Raw genomic sequence first — 21,600 nt, 5'->3', positions numbered from 1 at the left:
GGCTTTAAAAGGATACTAAGAATTACCTGGACAATTGATTGACAGTTTATATAGCATGAAAGCAAGAATTTATAATCTCATTTACCATCAGATAAGGCTTTAGTTTATACTATAAAGTATTCTTTTGAAAGAAAGCCGGAAACTTATACAACTCTACCTAAAACAATATTTAATATGGATAGACAAACATATTGAACATACAGAATGCATATCCAAGTGCAAAAATAAAAGAGGAGCTTACTTTTCTGCAGAATGGTCTAACCTTTGGATCTAGGGAATAAGTCATTGGGGCTAGGCAGTTTTGTAATGTCATTGTGCAAAGGCCAAAGGAATGAAATAAATGCTCTGAAGTTTAAACTCATGTGCAAGTGATGCAATAGAGAACTTTGGATTCAGAAGTATGACAGTGGTCCACCAATACCCACAGGGGTACTGCTAATCCTTGATGTGTGTGTTTGTTCTTTGCCCTTGGTCTTTAAAAGAAAACTACCTTATTTGGGGTGGGAAGGCAAAAACTTTGCAAAGCACTCAGTCAAAATAGTAGACATCTCAAAACTGTTGCATATAAAGAATTAAGTGGATTAGCTGTACTGCTAAGGTTTAGTTGAGACTTTAATAGCAGTTTATTGGCTGCATATACACAAATATTTTAAGTGATTTAAAGAGAATACAACTTTACAGAAGTACAGGTGTGCAACAGATTATAGTGCTCATCCAAACTGTGAAAGAACAGTAAGCTATAGGTAAACTCATTGCTTAAAACGAACCGTGTGCTTGAGGATCTCTTTGAGAACATGCTGTTCCTTTGAACTGCAGTGTAATTAGAAACCTTTTCATCACCCTACTGGTTCTCCTATTCCAAAGGTCCCCCTGGTTTGCCAGAGAGACAAGCAGTAAGGAAAGGAAAAAATAAGAGTCTGGGATCAGACAAAGCAAGAAATGGCAGCACATGCTATTTTAAGGAGAAAGACCCCAGACCCTTCTCCACTGGTTAGAGAGAAAGTGTTTTGTTTTAAGCAGTGGAAAATGTGCAGTAAAGTCAATAAAAGTGTTAAACCCTTTTGGCAACTACTAGTCAGTTTTACAGGATAGATGTCAATGCAGGACAGTAGTGATTGCGGTTTTTGTGTCACGTGTTCCAATTCAAATTAATATATCTTGGTAAGTTGTGCCACTGCTGACTTCCTTTAGGGATCTTTCCAGAATCGTATAGCAAGTTAGGAGACACCCATAATTTTATTATCGTACTATTTAGTCAATGAGATCTCTCACTCACTCACTAATAGTCTTGGGTGGAAAGAGACTTGGACTCTCTTTTCTCGGAGCATCCTCCTTAAAGCCCAAACGGCTGGGAATCGTGAGGGGGCTGGGAAGGAGGAGGAGGACCTGGCTGCAGGCAGGGACAGAGGAGATCTGCTCGGGTGGACGGGATTCAAGGGAACTTCTGCCCTCCGTGTCCTCCTCTCCCTTCCCTTGGAACACTGAGCAACGACAGCAGGCGCCTCCTACGTGGAAAACCTGAGCTTCTGGCAGAGGGGAGACAGCGGGCGCGAGTTGTGGGGAGGGGCAGAGCGAAGGGAGCGCGGCTCGTGTGCTTTTCTTGGCCCTGTTAAGTTCTGGAGCCGGAGCTCAATGTGCGTGTGCGGAGCAGGTCTCTCCCCCGCCCGGGCTGCGCTCCCTCTCGCCCCAAATGAGGGAGTGGCCGCTCGCCAGGCGCAGGCAGGCATCCAGCAAGCAGCAGCTCCAGCCGCCACGAGTTACGCACAAGTGAGCTCAAGAGCTTGTTCACGGGGGTCCCGCCTACCAGCAAAGGGGGCGGTGGTGGGTGCTCACCCCAGCAGCCGAGTGCCATAAAGGGAAGCGCGGGCCGCTCTGGGGCTCGCATTCACGGCGAACAGCCGAGGCGCTCGCAAAGCGGGGACTTGCCTCTCTCGGGACGCAGCAGCAGCAGCCGCCTGGCGGAGACGACGGCCGCAGCAGCGGGTAGAACTACGGCAGCTGCCAGTTAACTTTGGGCTCGTGAGGAGAAGCCGAGCCCTGCAGCCGCCGCCTCCGCCGCCTTAGCTATTGGAAGCGGTGCGGCGACAGCCCTGGTCGGAGGAGTCGTCGTTGTCCCGGGAAGAAACGCAGGTGCTGCCTCAAGTTAGTTTCGGGGGGCGCGTGTGCTGCTTCTCTGCCGCCTTTGCCTCTCGTAATCTCGCGCGCCGAGTGTGCAGCATGAAGAGGGAGGCAGCAAGCCTGGTGCTGAGCGCGCTACTGCTCTGCCTGGCCGCGGAGGGCAGCCCGCGGCTGCAGGAGGAGCAGCAGCAGCAGCTGGTGGTGCCCGTGAGCCTGGACTCTGCCGAGTACCAGCAACCGGCGGCGGGCGGGCGGCTCTACCGCCTCGACGCCTTTGGCGAGCGCATCAGCCTGGAGCTGCAGCCGGACAGCAGCTTTTTGGCGCCGGACCTGACGCTGCAATACGTGGGCAGTCGCCCCCCGAGAGGGGAGAAGGAAGCAGAAGAAGCGTCCGAGCAGCCCGTCGGCGCCGCCTTGGCCGGCTGCTTCTACTCGGGCACCGTCAACGGGGACCCAGCCTCTGCCGCTGCCCTCAGCCTCTGCGGAGGGATCCGCGGCGCTTTCTATCTGCGCGGGGCAGAGTACCTCATCCAGCCAGCCAACATCTCCCGCTCGCAAGGAGGAGAGCAGCTCCACGTCCTGCGGCGGCGCCTGCGGAAGCATCTCCACCAGGGCGGCGGTGTTAAGTGCGGGGTGACGGACAGCACCTTCCCCTCGGCGGCTGAAGGGCAGCAGCTGCCGCCGCCCGAGCACGTGCACCGCTCAGGTACTTCTAAGACCCGACCAAGCCGGTTCGCAGCGCGCTGGGCTTCCCTTCGCTGCCCTTGCTTGGAAACCACCGAACCCAAGCAAGGCGTTCAGCGGGGGAACGTCAGCGGGATGCTGCGTGGCACGCATGCGCCCGGCGTGACCCAAAGGTTCTATTTAACTGCTTGCGATTGGGCACTCCAAAACCTGTGATCCAAAAGACCAACATTAACTCACAACCAAGTTGGTTTGCTTGCAGTGAAATTATAGAGCTCGTTTCAGTGGTTTGCGGTTCACATCCTGTTGCACTGTGTTAAAAAAAAAATACAAATAAAAAACACATGAACTAGTACTTAACAAGGAACAATTGGCCGGATGAGCTATTCAAAGTGCCTTTTACTCTTCAAGCCTAGGTGTATTGATTTTGGAAGTTAGTGGTCCAATGGACACTATTTCCAGCGGTTTTCAGTTGTAATCTGCATGTCGCCTATACTGGAGGAGTCTTTGTGTACTGTTTGGGACTGCTCCGGAGTAACTGGTGTGTGGATTGTAACCATTCCCTCGTTGTAAGAAACGACAGGCTTCAAGATTTAAGATGCGATCCTGTGGCCATTTACTCTAGAATAGCCCTCTGGGATGAGTTAGAGATGGGACGCACTTAAGAGGGGTATCATGGACGTCTGTGAGGTTACTCTTGAGAGCCTATCGTTTTGGATTGCAGTCAAATCGCTTACTCACTTCTCTGCCCCGCCCCTTATTACTTAAGAGTAGTTTTAAAGTTCGTACATGTAGTAAGAATGAACTCTGCTTCTTCCTCCAAAGACTATTGTAAGGGCCCAATGTGATGATTTTTTTTTTTAAAGTAGCCTCTCAAATCTCTTATTTTGGAGAAATCTCAAAAATTTAAAGTGGGAATACTTCGGAATTAGGAGTGCACCCAAGTGGAAGGAAAATTCCATTGGAAGCAACAGAACGTGCAGCTTCACTGAATATTTGCTTCTAAGCAAGTTCTGTGTTAGGGACTTGCTCTTAAGCAAGTGTGCATGGGATTTTAGCTTAATGTAAAGTGTTCAGGCTGAGGATAGGTATGCAATTCCATGGTATCCATCATGGCCGTGTGATTCAGTTTCTTTTCAACTAAAATAGCCCTAGGGCTTTGAGGAGCTGCATTCTTAGGCACACTTACTACCAACTGAGTGGGACTTAACTTCCAAGTATATCTGTTTAGGATTGGGATGTAACATATGTCTAGATCAAATTCCATTGAAGTGTACTTTGGGTCCTAAATATTTAAGTCTGCTATCTGTGAACAGTTGTGCAGACTTGGTTCCAAAATTGGAGACCTTCAGTCTGACCTTTACTTGTAGCGGAAGTTCCATGAACTTCAGTATCAGTAGAAGTTGGTTCCAATTCAGTGCATGTAAAAATGTATTCACTAGGGTTTGCTCCTAGGTAAGTGTGCATAGAATGCAGCTTTAGACTACAATCCTTTGCACACTTTCCTCAGAGCAAGCCCCAGTGAACACAATATTGCTTCTAAATACGAGGTAAATTTACTAGGTAAATACTAGGTTAAGTTTACCTGAATCCAAGACTAGTTTTCCTTCTAAGTTCTTTGGGGTTAGAAATTGGGCGGGGTTTTTCTTAAATTTAGAGCCCTGTTCTTTTAGGGTACATACAGATATAACCTGTATTTAACCTCTGTTTTTCAAGAGGGTTGTCTTAAATTCAAAGTCATCTTCTATTCAGGTAATATGGATTGGATTGTGCTGTTGGCATTATTATCAGTCCTAAAGTATGAGTGAGACAAATTGGTGCAGTGACGTTTTCATCCACATAAGTGGATCCCAATGGATGAAACAGTGTTCTTGGCCTCACAAAGCAGTTGGACTTCTGAAAGCTTAAATCCAGCAGTGAATGCTTTTTGAAGTAACTTCAGTGATATTTTTAAAAGAACAAGGCCAAAGTAGGTGTGACTCAGGAGATCCATGATTAGGATTTCCTGTGTTGGCTTTTAAAACTAATTAACAACCCCATGTGGCTTCTTTGAAGATCAGGGAAGTAATGTCCTTGGAGAGAATGTGTATCCTTTTTTCCTTTCCCTGTGAATTGCACACACATGCACATGTGCGTGTGAACACACACGGTGTCCACAGCTGCTGACTCCACAGGGAGGCAAGTACAGCATCTGTACCAGTATGGATAACTTAAAGACTGCTGCTGCTTCCATTAATTTGCATGGCTGTACAACTAGGAAATTTCCACTACAAATTACACAGGCAAAAATCAATAGTGAATCAAGCTTACTGTACCCTTAAGTATATGCTTCTCAACCCTGGAAACTGCTATACAGTGTGATATCTAAAACCATTCCCTTGACACAGGTGTAGAGATGGTGAAGGAAATTAACAGTCCAGGAAGAATTTGTGAATGAAAGCTGTTTAACATGACTCACACAGACAGTCAATGAGAAGATGGAGGGGAAGGGCATGTAAGACAAGGGCGCAGTCTCCGAAGCAAAGAAAGTAGTGCAGTGAGGTCAGAGAAACTGGGTCACACAGGCAATCAAAGCTTGGCACAAGCTGCTTTTCCTGCACTCTGCCTTCCACGAGGAGCTCAATAACCTCAGTCAAGGCTTTTGATATCCAGTTCCAGGCAGCGTGACATAATCCATAAGGCCTTGAGAAGAAACTAAAGTCCTGTGAATCCCATAGGATAACGCCAAGACAGATGCATGGAGTCTTCATTCCAGGCTCAATATATATACCTCTTATTTTGTTTAATTACATTTTTTTTAAAAAAAAAATGCAAGGGTTCACATAGAAACCAAATTCTGGAATAAAATCAGGATGGGGGAACTTCTCCTCAGTTAGGAAACAATGGCTGACACCATTGATTTCGATACCACGCTGTATAGCAGTTTCCAGGGTTGAGAAGAATATACTTAAGGACACTCATAAGAGAGCACACATTTTGGCTCTGTGGAAATGTGACAGGGGCCCACACGGAACTCCCCCCCCACAGTCTTCCGCTACACCTCCATACATGTTGTTGCACCAGTAGGTGAAACTTCCCAGCTTTGCCCATGCTCCAGAGGCACTTGACGAGAAAGGAAACCAGTCACTGAGGGTCAGCAACATGTCTCCTCTCTTGCAGAGTGCTTCTAGAGCTGGGCAGAGCAGGGAAGTTTCACCTGCTGGTGCAACAAGATTCACGGAGGAGTTGACTCAGTCACATTGCTGCAGAGCCTTCTATAACACATTAACTGAGGCGAGTCTCACGATCAGTAAGACTCGCCAGGAAGGGGTTTGCAGGGAGACGAGCAGGAAAGCAGCCCTGGGCGGCTGGATTGGCCGTCCACACGACTGCCAGTTCCATCATGGGGCTGGCGGGGGCTGCATGGCCCTCGGAAGTTCCAGGATGCCCCACGCAAGTGCGCAGGGCATCCTGGAGACACCCGAAGGGTAGAGAGGCTTATTTCAGCCTCCCAGCGGGGGTCTCCTCATGCGTTGCTGCGGCACAGAGCCACAGCAACACATGATTGAAAAGACGGGGTTAGCGGAGCGCTTGCTCCACTAACCTCGTCTAAGGGGAGGGGGAATTAGGAGGGTTTGCTTCCGGGAGCTGCGTGGTTCCTGTGGCAGCAGAAGATCAGGTAAAAGCGGGCTAGGCTCCCTTAGCCCGCCTTTGCCTGATTGTGAGAATCCCCTCATTTTCTTACAATATCAGCCAGTGAGGCCTGGTTTTCATGTGAATCCCTGTGTTTGGAAAAAAGATAAAGGAAGCTTTTTACTCTGTTGTGAGATGATGTGATTGGGTGAGGTAGGAGAATGGTGTGGATGGGGAAGATAGGACTCCTGTCTGTCTGCAGTATACTGACACCTAGCTATAGGAAGATGAGACTCCCCTCTACCTGAAGACAAGTAAAAGTAAAGTTTGTCTTCGAGTCAGTGTGGACTCCTGGCGACCACAGAGCTCTGTAATTGTCTTTGGTAGAATACAGGAAGATAAGTAGAGCGATAAATACTTTTTTCCAGGTGATGGAGAGAGACGTGAGAATTCCTCTGTGCAAAGGGAAGTTTATTCCTAGCATAGTAAGAGTGCTGGGAGGGAAGGGATATACGGTACTTCCGGCAGAAGTCTGCCCATCTCTGTGTTAACAGCATCAGGAGAATGAGCCTCCTCTGCCAGAGGAATAACTCCTCCTAGAAACAAGCAAGGATTTCTGTTTCCAAACCGCAAAATCGGCTGTCATCATCATGGAGGTGTGCCAGTTCCAGAATAAGTAGGGAAAGCCCTACTCCTTGTACGCATTGACGTTCATTGTAGGATATATGGATCCTTGCTCTTGGAGGAGCTTTGGACCTGATCCTATGGTTAGCCTTTTGTTTCAAGGATCTGGAGGTTAGCCAAGTTTGCACAGGGTATCAAGAAGATTTATGTTTCAGTCCTTAGTGGGAATATTTCAGAGTAAGCAATCCAATTATCACAGCCTTTGTGAATGAGTGCCTGGGTTGAAGCAGCCAAACAAAAAAAGCAGTACTGTTGAATTCCCACTTGAGGCTCCCATCCTGTATCTGTTTTTAATAAATAAAAAGTTGCATCATTACTAATTAGTTAAATACTTTGGAACATTCTGTTTGTTACAACTTGAAAGTGACACAGTAAATAATTTCTCAATGGGCTATTCATTTTTTTAAAAAAAATACAGGAAATAGAAGCATGAGGAAGAAAAGATTTGTGTCAAGTCCTCGCTATGTGGAGACCTTGCTTGTAGCAGACCAATCTATGGCAGAGTTTCATGGCAGTGGACTGAAGCACTATCTCCTTACACTCCTGTCTGTGGCAGCCAAATTGTACAAGCATCCCAGTATTCGGAACTCCATTAGCCTGGTGGTGGTGAAAATCATGGTCATCTATGATGAGCAGAAAGGGCCTGATGTATCCTCAAATGCTGCTCTCACCTTAAGAAACTTCTGCAGCTGGCAAAAGCAGCACAATCTTCCCAGTGACCGGCTTGCTGAACATTATGACACTGCAATTCTTTTCACCAGACAGGTAAGAGAAAAGAATATAAAAGGTCTGTGTGTTGTGATTCTAGCCCACACACCTTTAAGTGCTGTAGCCAATGTGCAGTTTTGGAAAGATTAAGATTCAGTCATTGCTGGGTTGGTTGGTGCAACTGCCTTACCTATTATGAAGTAACTTTTGGTAGTTTCTCCTATGAGGAAACTACAAAAAGCAGCTCAGCATATATAGTATAAGAGTTTAATTTGTGAATGTTGTTGCCTTATGGTTGTTAAGCAGACACATCTATGCCAAAGTTCCAAATGGATCTCCATTGCCATACAACTGTAAGAAAAAGTCACTAAGAGGTGGAGGGAAACTGTAATGTGAATTTATAGACTGAAGTAAGTGGGCTTGTTGACAAAACAGATTAAAAAGTTCCTCCAGGAGCAGTACATAACTGCTTTATCATACATGCCTTGCAGCATGACTGCAATAATTAGTGTAGCAAAGTGATATTATTCCTTTGTGCAATATCTTGTGTATCTTCCAAGGCAAAGTTATCTTTATACCTGTTGAAATACTGAGCATTGATGCTCTTTCCGTAAGGAAAGATGCACTGCCAAAGTAAGGATCTTCCTGCCAAGGTTTAGCTCCTGACCTAAATAATAATGAAACTGGCTCTTCTTTTCCTTATATAGGATCTCTGCGGTGCCAAGACATGTGATACTCTTGGGATGGCTGATGTGGGAACAGTTTGTGATCCAAACCGCAGTTGCTCTGTCATAGAAGATGATGGCTTGCAAGCTGCTTTTACAACCACTCATGAATTAGGTAATTGAAATTCAAAGGAGATCTGTGGCAAGCATATTCCTTCTAGAATACATGCCTTATGCATATTGGTCTATATTTTAAGTATTAAATCAGCATGGTTATCCCAGTAACTGTGACCTAGTTCTCACTGATGTGGTAAATCTGTGTTTGGCCAGAACTGTGTCTGGATTGTTTATTCAGTATTGCAGCCTTAACTGAAAGTCCCATTGATATATGTTGAATTCTAAATAACTGCACTTAAGATCACAGCCTTACAGCACAAATCCTATGCATGTTTAATCAGAAGTAAGCCCCATCAGTAGAATGTGCTGTCAAGTAAGCATGCATAGGATTGCAGCCTTGGTCATATTATCATTATGGATACAATCTGCCAATAATGCTCCTTGTAATTCTTCCTCATCTACGTTTGGCTTGCACAGAGCAGTGCTATGTGTAAGAAGCAGAATTTGCACTCAGCTTGCAGGAAAAAAACCCCAATGTTTAATTAACCTAATTAAGCAAGATAGATGAGCTTATGTTCAAATTTTTGTTTGCATTTTGATTGTGGCTGCCTTGTGGCCCTGACATAAAGCTTGTTCTATCATTATTTGTGTGCTTGGAATGGGGTATACCACCATGTATGCTAACAAAATATCCTAAGGTATTACTGCTTTGCTGTAGTACACATCAAGATTGAGTGCAGACAACATTATTTCAAAGAATCTCTCTTTATGTAGGCAGGTTACTTTATGCTATCTCCTCTCCTCTTTTTTTTTTTTTTTTTTTAAGGCCATGTATTTAATATGCCTCACGATGATGCAAAGCAGTGTGCCAGCATTAATGGCATAAGCAGAGACTCCCATATGATGGCATCTATGCTTTCCAACCTGGATCGAAGCCAGCCATGGTCTCCGTGCAGTGCTTACATGATTACTACGTTTTTGGATAACGGTCATGGTAAGAAGTGCTTTCTATTTATCTCCTGTGAACTTAGGGTTTTTATATCGCTTTTATTTTTAGCTTTTTAATTTTCTACTTATTAGAATAACCCTACATAAGAAATTCAAATAAAAAACTGCTGCTAGATACACTTTAGGTCTTCTCCTTGCTGCATGGGTACTGCTGCCACTAACTGGGAAAGGATTTAATTGACCCAGCCACATGGGTGTGGGGGGTGGAAATTGTGTGGATCTTTCCCACAGAACTGGCACCAAGTCAGGAGCAGGTGGTGCTGATTCCACGGGCAAAGCTTACATCATTGGCTATGGACTCATGCAAATGGTTGGGTTATTTAAACATTGTCCCATCCACATGGGTGCTCTTCAAAGGTCTCTCCTGCCACTGGGAGAATTTCAAAAAGGCATCTTACTTAGCCTAAAATTGTATCAAACATCTATTTAGTCATGATAGCTAATTGGGACCTGCATATTCTGGGGACTAACAAGAAAGGGATGATGCTTTTGTGCCCTGCATATAAATTTCCTGGGAGCCTCTGGCCAGCAGCCACCAATGAAAAGTGAATGCTATATTACAGTCGTGGGCAGCCTTCAGGCTTGCAGGATCTACTTTTATTTTTTGCTAGAATCCTGATATGTACCAGCCAGAGCCAGGTGCAAAAAAGTGTCTCAAGAGTGGGTAGACATACCATTCAAATCAAGGAACAGGATGCGCACACTCAGCCCAGGAATTTGTCTTCAGTACCATGGCCAAGCTCATAATCCTTTTGCACAATAATCCACTCCTGGCTTTGCCCCAAGCATTATTTATTTCAGCAGCCTAATTTAGGAAAAAACGGGGGGGGGAGGCAGGGTTGTTGCTGTTGTTGAACAACTGGCAAGGGTTGTTTCTGGTTCCCACCAGTGTTCCTTCTGATTCCCCCCCGCCATCTTTGTCCTGGGTGGCAGTATCAAGGCAATGTGTGCACTGTATTATCCTTGTTACATACATTAAGTTCCGGGTTTTTCCTAACACTGTGTGTTATATATGGTCAATGAAACATGCTTCTGTCTGCAAAAATCTTGTTCTCAAGTTACCTTATCTACTGGTAAGAAGGTTCCAATCAAAAGGAGTAGGGGTAAACTTTGTTTTTGCAACTCATGGGTGGAGGATTGCCAAGGGGAAATTCTCACAATAGTGAGCTCTATTGATGATAGCATCACTGATCTGGATTGGATGCATGGTCAGTTTAATCTGACAGGCTTCCATTTGGAGGATGAGCTCAAAATTTTGGAGTGGATGTCTGAACTCAGTGATTTGGCACACCAGATACTGGATAATGCACGTAAATTTAACAGTTCGGCTCAGGTTTTGAACCATGTAGCCAAGGTGGTGAGAATGGAGGGCAGGAACATAGAAGAAGCTGCACAGCATTTCTTTCTTTCTTTCTTTCTTTCTTTCTTTCTTTCTTTCTTTCTTTCTTTCTTTCTTTCTTTCTTTCTTTGGACACATTATTGGGCTTGGCCTGCATTCAGAGTGGAGCCTTCCTGATTCGTCCTGAGTGGGATCTAAAATCAACTGAGCAGACATCAAAAAACTTGTGAGCACACAGGTGTGCATGCCTTAGAGGGAACACTGGTTTCCAAACTAGGGATGTGCATGAATGGCTCATGCAGGCATTTGGCGGTGAGGAGTGGTTCCCTTAAGAAGCAGGTCCTTACCGGCTCCACTGCCCCCCTGATGCTTTTCCAGGCATGGCACTCACTCTAGCAAAGGCTGCTGTGGTACTGTTCCCTGCAGCCTACGCGTGGCGGCCATGTGCATACTGACGCCGCACACGCAGGCTGCAGGGAACAGTGCTGCAGCTACCATGGCCTTTGCTAGGGTGAGTGCCGCACCTGGAAAAGCAGCAGGACGGCAGTGGAGCAGGTAAGGACCTGCTTGTTAAAGAAACCACTCCCCGGCCCACTGAACCAGTTCGGCTGCAGGCACCCGAGCCGGTTTGGAGCTTCCCAAAGGAGACGCCAGACAGGTTTGCTATCCCACACTGCTTGGTTACTACTGTAATCGCCCAAAGATCTATCAGTAGATTCTGATCTACTTTCTGCCAACCCCTCCTGTACTCAATAGGCCTTGGGCTCTTATGTTCAAACAGCAACTCCCATTTAATAGTTAAAAATAAGCTTATCAAATATTGACTGCCACTGTTTCCGCCATTTTTATTGCATAGTTTATGTGCCAAATGCTTTAGAATCATTGGTGTAGTTAGACATAATACTAAACTATGATTTAGTACTATTTGGACAAGCATAACAGAATCACTCTTCCCCACTTCTCTTGCACACCAGAGAAGTTTGTGTTGCCATAAGAACAAGCAGCAGCTCCCTATTATGTATTTATTCCAAGAACTGTGGCTTGTTAACTAAGTATAGTTAGAACAAGTCAGATCTGCTTCTAGCTATAGCTGCTTAATAAACTGCCTCTCCAAATTTGTATGTAACGAGGAGCTGTGTTGTTGTTTTGTTGTTGTTGTTTTTCCCCTTAAGCAAAGGCAGAAATGTTCACACTCTTTCTCTGGAGATCAAGAGCGGAGGGGAGAGTACACAACTCCCTCAGTCTTGTTCACATAGTACTCAGCCATGGTTTAGCATTGCATCTGAACCATGCCATTAATTCAGTCATTCTCTCAACACCTTTCTGAGGCTAGTCAGTGTTGCATTCATTATATATTTGAGAACTTGATCTTGAAAGATAGCTTGCCCAAAGCCACCCTGTGTTTGCATGGCTGAATAGGCATTGCCACTGAGAGCTCCCAAATCCAATTCTGACATTCTGTTCACTGGACCATACAATCTTATTTAAAAGAAACACAACCCAACTTCTTAACAAAGTTTTCCTCCATCCCTTTTCAGGTGAGTGTTTGCTGGACAAGCCTCACAAGCCTCTACAGCTTCCTTCTGATCTACCTGGAACAATGTATGATGCAAACAGGCAGTGCCAGTTCACATTTGGAGAGGAGTCCAAACATTGTCCTGATGCGGCCAGCACATGTGCAACTTTATGGTGTACTGGCACCTCTGGTGGATTGCTGGTGTGCCAAACCAAACATTTTCCTTGGGCAGATGGCACCAGTTGTGGAGAAGACAAGTGGTGTGTGAATGGCAAGTGTGTAAACAAGACAGACAAGAAGCATGTAAGTATTTTGACTGAATAAATTGTAGCAAGAGTAATAATGTATATATGTATTTAAATATTTTTAAATTTGTTTTAACATATTTATATACTGCCCCTAATCCAAATCTGGGCAGTTTACAACAATACAATAAAAACAACAAATAAAAAGGTTAAAACATTACAACAATTGAAAACATTAAAACTATTTAAAACCATAAATGGCTAAGGAAAAGTGGAAACTTGAGAGGCACTCAGTTTTTAATGTTGGTACATGTAAATATTTGTCTTAATTTAGCTTAACTAAACTTGTATCTGATGCACAATGCTTTATCAAAACGTTGTAACATGCAAGTTGCTTCTGTGTTTGTAAATGCAGGCACCTATCCATGGAGGATGGGGGTCATGGGGACTCTGGGGAGACTGTTCAAGGACTTGTGGTGGTGGAGTGCAGTACTCTATGCGAGAGTGTGACAATCCAGTGCCAAAAAATGGAGGAAAATACTGTGAAGGGAAGCGAGTGCAGTACAGATCCTGTAATATTGAAGACTGTCCAGACAACAGTGGTAAGCTGCAATTACTTTTTAAAATGGAAAAATGTAGCTATAATATCATAAAATTAAAGATGGACCTCTAATGCCTAATAAATGTCTTTTCTGTGTACAGGCAAAACTTTCAGGGAGGAACAGTGTGAGGCTCACAATGATATTTCCAAATCCCATTTTGGAGCTGGGCCTGCAGTGGAATGGATACCCAAGTTTGCTGGAGTCTCTCCCAAAGACAGATGCAAGCTTGTCTGCCTTGCAAAAGGCACTGGCTATTTCTTTGTTCTTCAGCCTAAGGTAGGAGAGTGAGTGCGGGTAAAAAGCTTTTTGCAGGAATAAATTCTCTCCTGGGGTTGATTAGAAAGGCATGCGCTCATATGAAAGCTAACTTTCTATTCCAGTGACTTCACTTCCCTAGCTTCTCTGGTAACTTAATCTTACCAGTGTAAAAAAACAACAACCACCCCTTGCATCCATTCTGTTTCTTTCTGACTTCCACCTTCTTAAAAAGTGATTGTTGGTGTTTTTAAACAAAAGTGCCCGGATTTCTGTATTATCTAGCTGTTCCTTCAGTCTCAATCTCTATGTCCTAGTAATGCCTATTACTAAACCTCTAAAAGAGATAGAATACTTTTTAATTTCAGTTTTAAAGCTATTAGTCATCACAAAAAGCTGAAAGGTTAATCAAATATAAAGTAAGAAATAGATTGTGTTTCATACCAAAATATTACTTGGCAATATGCTGACTTCCTAATCCTTGAAGCAATTAATTGGGCTCCAGATGCTGGAAGACAGAACCTGATCTTCTAGCACACACAGTGCTTGGAAGATCAGGGTCTGTTTGTTGCCAATGCAGAAGATAAGAATAGGGCTTAGAAAGACAGGCAAGCAGCAGTACTTTGTTGATGTGCCAGTGCACCTTGTTGCTCAGTTGATGGCTTCTGTTGTCACTTCTGAGAGTGCAGAAGAGGGGGAATGGAGAGGCATATATTTTGACAGGGAAGCAGAAGAGAAGGAGAGATTAGATTTAGCTATGCGCTCCTTACATTCAAAAACAGATGACTGGTATTCTGCCAGTCTGTACAAGCTGAACTTCTGTTGGAGTTGCACACATGCAGTTCCTGATATTTATTTTCATTTTTTATACCACCCTTTTTTCCTGGGACCTCAGTTCCTGATAGAACATCAGGAACTTCATGTGCAGCCCCAAGTTCTCAATGTAGAAAAATAGCTCCAGGAACCACACACACAGCACACTTTTGCACATCTGGCGATGAATCCATGGAACTCTGCTTCTTGGCAGCATAATGATGGGGCTGTTCCTGGCCTGTAATCTTAAGCCTTTTCCATTTCCATTTGGGCATAATGAACTGTCATAAACAAGCAAGATGTGAGGTGACAATACAGTTTTATTTCACTTTGGCTGGATTATGCCCACTGATTTTAAATGTTTGTGTGATACTATTTCTGATAAAAACAGATATACACCTTCTGATCATGGCTTCCTTGCTTTCTTTAAAGGTAGTGGATGGAACCTTATGTAGTCCAGATTCAACTTCAGTGTGTGTCCAGGGGCAGTGTGTAAAAGCTGGATGCGATCGCGTCATAGGTTCCAGTAAGAAGTTTGATAAATGTGGTGTCTGTGGAGGCAATGGATCCACCTGCAAGAAGATGTCTGGCATGCTTTTTAGTTCCAGGTGCGTCTTCAAATAAGCTTTTAAAAAAAACCCTTAATGTGTAAATATTGCTTTTGTTAAAGTTATAGAGCATGTATATACAGTTCAGGAATGGAATTTCCCCTTCTAAAATTATATTTTTGTGAATAGCTATAACTTGTAATATATAGGAACCTCTAGCTTTGGAGCTACAAAGAGTTGGATCTTAAGAACTACTTGCAAACAGAAGAAGTGCCAGTGTACAAGTGGGGGAAAGTGGATTTTTCACCAATCCCCTGCTTCCCTCTGCAGCCTCCTGTACTTTCCCCCAAACCATTTGCTCTTGGGACCCTCATATTTTTAGGGAGCACAGGAGTCTATAGCAGAAAAGTGAAATCTGTGATAATTGACCCTCCTTGGTTGCAAAATTCTTATGTTTGCAAGTCATTCTTAGGATTCAACCCAAATATCCTACTTACCTACATACTTGATGTGGCTACAAGTAAATAAGGAAGTAATGGAGACTCAACTGTTCTTTTTCTGTCTCTCTCTCTTCCTTGTAGACCTGGTTATCAGGATATTATTATTGTTCCTGCTGGAGCAACGAACATAGAAGTTAAGCAAAGAAATCATAAGGGTACAAAGCATGAAGGTAGTTACCTTGCTATAAAAGCTGCTGATGGTGCCTATATTCTCAATGGTGACTATACATTATCGACATTGGAACAAGACATTACTCATAAAGGCAACGTTTTGCGGTACAGTGGCTCATCTGCTTCTCTGGAAAGAATTCGCAGCTTCAGTCCACTGAAGGAACCTTTAACAATACAGGTCCTTTCTGTGGGTGATTCATTTCAATCTAAAATAAAATATACTTATTTTGTGAAGAAAACAGAGTCTGAGAAGCCTCCCAGTAAAAAGATTGAATCCTTCAACGCAATCAAAGAGACCATTTTATCTGAATGGGTTATTGAAGAATGGGGGGAATGTTCAAAGTCATGTGGATCAGGCCGGCAGAGAAGATCTGTAGAGTGTAGAGGCATTAATGGACAGCCTGCTGTAGACTGTGCAAAAGAACTCAAACCAAGTGATGTCCGACCGTGTGCAGACACACCATGCCCACAGTGGCAGCTGGGAGACTGGTCATCATGCTCTAAGTCATGTGGGAAAGGTTTTAAAAAGAGGTCATTAAAATGTATTTCCTCTGATGGCAGCACAATGTCAGATGAAAGCTGTGACCTTTCAAAGAGACCTAAACCTCTAATAGACCTTTGCAATGTTACAATCTGCAGCTAAACCAGGACAGACTGGGAAAGCTAAAGGTCTCTTTTTTTGTCCCCCAGACCAAAGCACTGAAAACAAGGGTGAGAGGCAAAAATTGTAATTTGCATGAAAAATGTACAGAGCGGGGATTCACTGAGATGGGCCAGTGCAAATAATGTTAGATTATGTTGCATCATGGAAGAAAAAGAAACCTGTCAACTGAAAATCTGATAAAATGACAAACCAATGTCACTAGCTATTTCATCTTCAGCAGATAAAACCCTGAGGCATTACAATTTCCTCTTTTAAGTCTGTTACAAGTTAAACAAAACATAGGCAGCGGCCAAAGCAAGTTTAAACAAACATGTCAATGTTTTCTTTTTTCCTTCAGGAGTTGTGTTGCGGTACTGATAAAATACTTATCTTGATCAAAGTTGGGGAAGGAAAGACAGTTTTTCTCCAAGCTTAATTATTGGTCAGGTGTTGCCTACCTCACAAAGAGCAAAAAAAATATAAATCAATATTTAAAAAGAACCTTCAACTATACTGTTCATGGCTGCTATCATTTAGATAATAGTTTTATTTAAAACTAAAGCCATATGTTCCACCCATAAATGAGCAAGTACAATAATGGCTGCTTGATAAATCTCCTGATGAATAGAATGTAGTGCTCTTAAAACCTCTTGATTTACTGAGATGTCTTTTCCTTGCTGTCGGTATGCTCAGCCTGCAGAGTTAGAAAGGTAGCAGTTCCAAAGCTGCATACCATTCTCATTGGCCTGGAATGTGCTCTTTTTTGTGTATGTGCTGGTGGTTCACACCTCATTTGCTTCAAAGCAGTCCAGTGAAACTAAGCCTGCAATCCTATGAATGCTTACTTGGGAGAAAGCCCTACTGGGCTTGCTTCCAAGTAAACATGCTAAGGATTGTCCTGCAAGGTTTCTATACTATGCAGGGAGTAAGTCCTGTTGGACTGAGTGGAACTTAATTCTGAGAAAAGATGTTTAGGATTGCACTGTAAGTTTAGCTTGGCAGCACGTGCATGTCTCATGACCCTTGCTAACTGAGCAAAGAGCCACCTTTCAAAGTGGTGATTCTCTTGTATTTAGCAGGTGAGAGAGCAACTGGCCCTATCCAGCCCCTGCACAGCATCCCTCCAGTGGCTGCTGTTGTGTTTACCTTTTATATTTCATGTTTAGATTGTGAGCCCTTTGGGGACAGGGATCCATCTTATTTATTTATTCTTTATTTTTCTATGTAAACCGCTTTGGAAACTTTGAAGAGCGGTATATAAATAGTAGTAGTATTCATAGTCTGTCTCATGAGTAAATCATAGTCTCATTTCTTTGTGAAAATATACTCCTCCTTGCTGCCATTTGAATTATTGTTATGGTCTGACCATTCTGTTGATATAGCCTACATATGCTGGCCAATTGTAACACTTACATGTGGATTGCTACAGATTGATACAATTCCATTATGAACAGGAAATCTTGTAATTAGTACATGACCAAGCTGGAATGGTTAGTATCCTCTGGGGGGACGAAATCTCATTGTGACTTTTGACAAGGTCTACACTCCTAGGGATTGAAAAGAGGTGATGGCATTCCAGTGCTTTCAGTATATTATCATGTTTTTACTGTCCTGACCATCAGGCTTGCAACAGCCAAATTTGAAATGGTATTTTCAAAATGTGTTTCAAACACAAAAATGACTGTAATATTTTATTGGTGTTGTCAGAGGAATGGAGATGAAATTGGCAGGAAAGTCCGCCAAAGATTACTCCACTGGGAGAGTACACCAATTTGTTGTTACCCTAACCTTATTCGAATTCTTTCTTCTGTGCAAAAAATGACTGCAGTTTTCCCTAATTATTGGGGGGGAGGTAAGAATAAAGTAGGGATAGTAACCCAGAGAAAGGTGCAAGTGCAACAGTGTTATCATGTATCTTCTATCTCTAGTGGGGTGGACATTGTCAAAAGTCATTATGAGCATTCATTCCCTGAGAGGGTACCAGTGAACACAATTTGTGGGCCTGGCTCCTGGACTAAATCCACGGCACCCAACATTTTTACACTGTTCATGTCTCTTGTAAGGCAGGGAAGACTAAGCTGAGGGATAGCGGGTCCATCCACAGCAGTATGCCAATACACGTGTATTTAAAAGTTTGTGCCAGTCCATAGACTGAGAGAATATAGCTCTCCATTTGTATATAGTAAAATATATTACTATAGATGATACATACTTTATAAGTATTTATATTCTTTCTCTTCTGAGAAGGGTTATAATTGGTAATAAATGCATTTAATGAACCTATTTATTTTTATATTTCTTGTCTAATGTGATCTTTTAAGTTATCACTTTTTTTAAAAAAAGACATATAACAAGGATAGAGTATTTATGCAATATATGATATTAGATAATAAACTTTATGAATTTTGGAATGTGTGTGTGGGTTATTTCATTTGATGTGAACATTTTAATAAAAGAATGTTATTTTTAAAGAATGAAAAAGGTTTGCTAATATCTCTTTATCCCAACCCAGCCCTACCTTGGGCTATGTTGTAATGTTCAACATTTATAGCCAGGTTACATGTGCAAAACTTCAGAATGTTTTTAAATCACTGCACAGTATGTGCTTTCATTTGGAGAATTCAATTTACCAGAGTTCTTGTGGATACAGGCAAATCTTGTAGATACAGGGATTTAAGGGCTGAAATTGATCCAAGCCTGGTTGGTAAACAATGAATCACCCAAATTCGCTTTTATGAGCCAAGAAAATGTGTATAATAGACATTAACAAAGAAAGGGAGCAAATTCTAGAATTGTGGACATACTATAGGCATAGCAGAAAAATATAAGAATTACTCTGGTGAATACATTCTTTTAAATAAAATTTGTACCAAGAAATTTATCTCTGAATGTTAAGTGCAAAAGAGCACAATCATTTAAATGGGATTCAAACAAAAGATCTCCTGTATTGTATCCTAAGGTTTCTGTTATAACACAAACTTTCATGGGCAGCAGTGCCAAACAAATAAAAGATATCGTGACTAACAAAGCACCAGTGCAACAGGAGAAGCACCAATACTTCCAGGGGCGTAGCAAGTTTGGAGTGGTCCCAGAGACAAGATTTTAAAATGCCCCCTCTCACTGAAGCTCAGCTCATGAAGCAAAGAAATCTTAAATGAGGCTGAATAGTGGTAATTGTGGACGATACATGCTGGTCTGGTAGCTCCAGGTCTTAACAACCACATCAGTTTGGGAGGATGACTACAACTGAAGCAAGCCCAGGCAGATGCGCAGCTGGGGCAGTCAGTCATGTGACTTGCCTCAGGAAGACCTCCAAGGCAGTAGGCTCCCAGACAACTGCCTCCCCTTGCCCTATTATAGTTATGCCCCTGAATACTTCTGAAATGTTCAACTAATACAGCTCCACTGCTGGTTCAATAGTGGGGGCAAATTTTGATAACCACCTCTTCTTCTCCTGAAACACTCTGTGCCACCTGAAGATATGTCCCTGAGGGTCATGCAGCCCTCAAGGAAATATTTTCAGGTGACACAGAAGGCCTCTAGGAGGAAAAGAATATAGCTGAAATTTGTGCACATACAAGCACCGGCGCTCTATCAGGCTGGATCTCTTTGAAAGCACAAGTGCTTTGTTAATCAGGATGTCAACCAGGATTTTTTGCCTTTTGCTATTTGCCTCTAAGAATCTGTTTCCAGAAAAAGGAAATTGTTGTACCAGTAAATGCTTATAATCCCAATACTGAGGTTATAAAAGCATCTGCATGTTTTATTCCAGGGCTGCACAATATATGTCCTATGGGCTGCATCCAGCCCGCAAGCATACTTTGACCTGCCCGCAATGGAAGCAGGCCACTGCTAACACTCCTCTCCCATGGGGGGTGGTTGGCAGGAGTGATGGCGAGTGTGATGCTGCTGCAGGTGTGGCGCCACTCACCTCCCATGGCCACTCACCTAGTTCCTGAGCTGCTCTGCTCTAATCAGGGGCTGCTGTGGGAGCTGTAGCAGGCAATGCTCACGACTACCCCTGCTCCCAAGCCCCTCTGTCTTCTTCAGGGCTGGGAGCTTTCTGGCAAAAGGTGTGTGCATGTGTCCTGATGTAGACAGAGAGTGCATACGTGCCTCATTACCAGCACACACCCAATGGAGGCAGAAGAGCTTAGGAGCCAGGGTGGGCGGAGGCAAGCAGTGCACCACCTGCCCGGACTCCCAAGCCCCTCTGGGGCCTGGAACGCAGAGGGACTTTACAAAAATGTCTTAGTGGGGAATTTGTCGGGGTTCCCAAAGGAGGAGGCAGGCATGCTAATGACTTGTTATTGAGTGTCAGGCATTGTCCCCTTTGCTAAGCAGGGTCCACCCTGGTTGCATTTGAATGGGAGACTTCATGTGAGCACTGTAAGATATTCCTCTTAGGGGATGGGGCCACCATGGGAAAGAACAGCATGCAGAAGGTTCCAAGTTCTCTCCCTGGCATCTCCAAGATGGGGCTGAGAGAGATTCCTGTCTGCAACCTCGGAGAAACCACTGCCAGTCTGTGTAGAAAGTACTGAGCTAGATGGACCAATGGTCTGACTCAGTATATGGCAGCTTCCTATGTTCCTCGATTATTTCAGCTACTTAGCATTTATTTCTTCTCACAAAATTGGACTGCATTAATTACATATTCATTCACTTTTATACTTTTTACTTTGATGTTGCCTGAAAAGTGAAAAAAGGAGGCGGCAGGTATGCTAATGACTTGTTATTGAGAGTCAGGCAAGCTTGTGGATACATGAGTAGCAGCCACCAGCAAGAACACAAAGGCAGGAAGGCTCTACACATCTGTGAAAAAACTAACAACTGTTGTGGCCAGCATGTATTCTGATGCCAACTCCCCACAAAATAAGTAAGTAAAGAGAGGAGATGCCTGAGGACTCACCAGTAGCAAAGGGTCAGTGACTCTGTTATTCTGGAAGCAAGTCTATACTTAATCTATGCAGGTGCAAGACAATATTGATGAATTTAGATTCAATTTAATTTCAGTTTAATTAATCTTGGCCTGCCAGAGCTTTAACAGATAACTTAATTTTAATTAAATGCATTTTAATAAATTTCATTTTAATTTGATTTATTAATTAAATATCAATTTAATAATGTCCTAAATTTAGGATCTTAAATTGATTTTGGCCCCTGCTCACAGCTGGTTTCGGCCCACCAAGGCATTTGAGTTGTGCACCCCTGTTTTATACCCTGTCCTCAAATGTGGCTATTTGGAAATACATCACATATTCCATAAAAATTGTTTCCAACTAAGCATGTTTAGGGGTACAGGGTTTTTTTTAGAGTATGTATGGAATCCATACCCATTTGCACCTGAGTACAAATACATTTTTCCACTA

General features: G+C 43.3%; 1 protein-coding gene across 1 annotated transcript; it reads left to right on the top strand.

Annotated features, from left to right (window-relative positions):
- Positions 1 to 1,891: 1,891 nt before the first annotated feature.
- ADAMTS1 (ADAM metallopeptidase with thrombospondin type 1 motif 1) lies at positions 1,892 to 18,639 on the top strand. Its single transcript, XM_053307326.1, has 9 exons — positions 1,892 to 2,824; positions 7,517 to 7,863; positions 8,514 to 8,646; positions 9,415 to 9,582; positions 12,474 to 12,754; positions 13,112 to 13,298; positions 13,399 to 13,574; positions 14,799 to 14,974; positions 15,496 to 18,639. Exons 1-9 carry the CDS (start codon positions 2,218 to 2,220, stop codon positions 16,226 to 16,228), a joined length of 2,808 nt encoding a protein of 935 aa, XP_053163301.1. The 5' UTR covers positions 1,892 to 2,217; the 3' UTR covers positions 16,229 to 18,639.
- Positions 18,640 to 21,600: the final 2,961 nt, after the last annotated feature.

This window comes from Hemicordylus capensis, chromosome 3 (genome assembly GCF_027244095.1).
Source record: "Hemicordylus capensis ecotype Gifberg chromosome 3, rHemCap1.1.pri, whole genome shotgun sequence".
NCBI classification, from domain to species: Eukaryota; Metazoa; Chordata; class Lepidosauria; order Squamata; family Cordylidae; genus Hemicordylus; species Hemicordylus capensis.
The sequence above is the reverse complement of the archived record's forward strand: the minus strand, read 5'-3'. Positions and strand labels throughout refer to the sequence as shown.

Coding starts and splice junctions, on each gene's coding strand:
- ADAMTS1 (XM_053307326.1), top strand. CDS start 2,218: ATGAAGAGGGAGGCAGCAAGCCTGGTGCTGAGCGCGCTACTGCTCTGC. Junction 12,755..13,111: donor ACAAGACAGACAAGAAGCAT/GTAAGTATTTTG, acceptor TTGTAAATGCAG/GCACCTATCCATGGAGGATG. Junction 13,299..13,398: donor AGACTGTCCAGACAACAGTG/GTAAGCTGCAAT, acceptor TTCTGTGTACAG/GCAAAACTTTCAGGGAGGAA.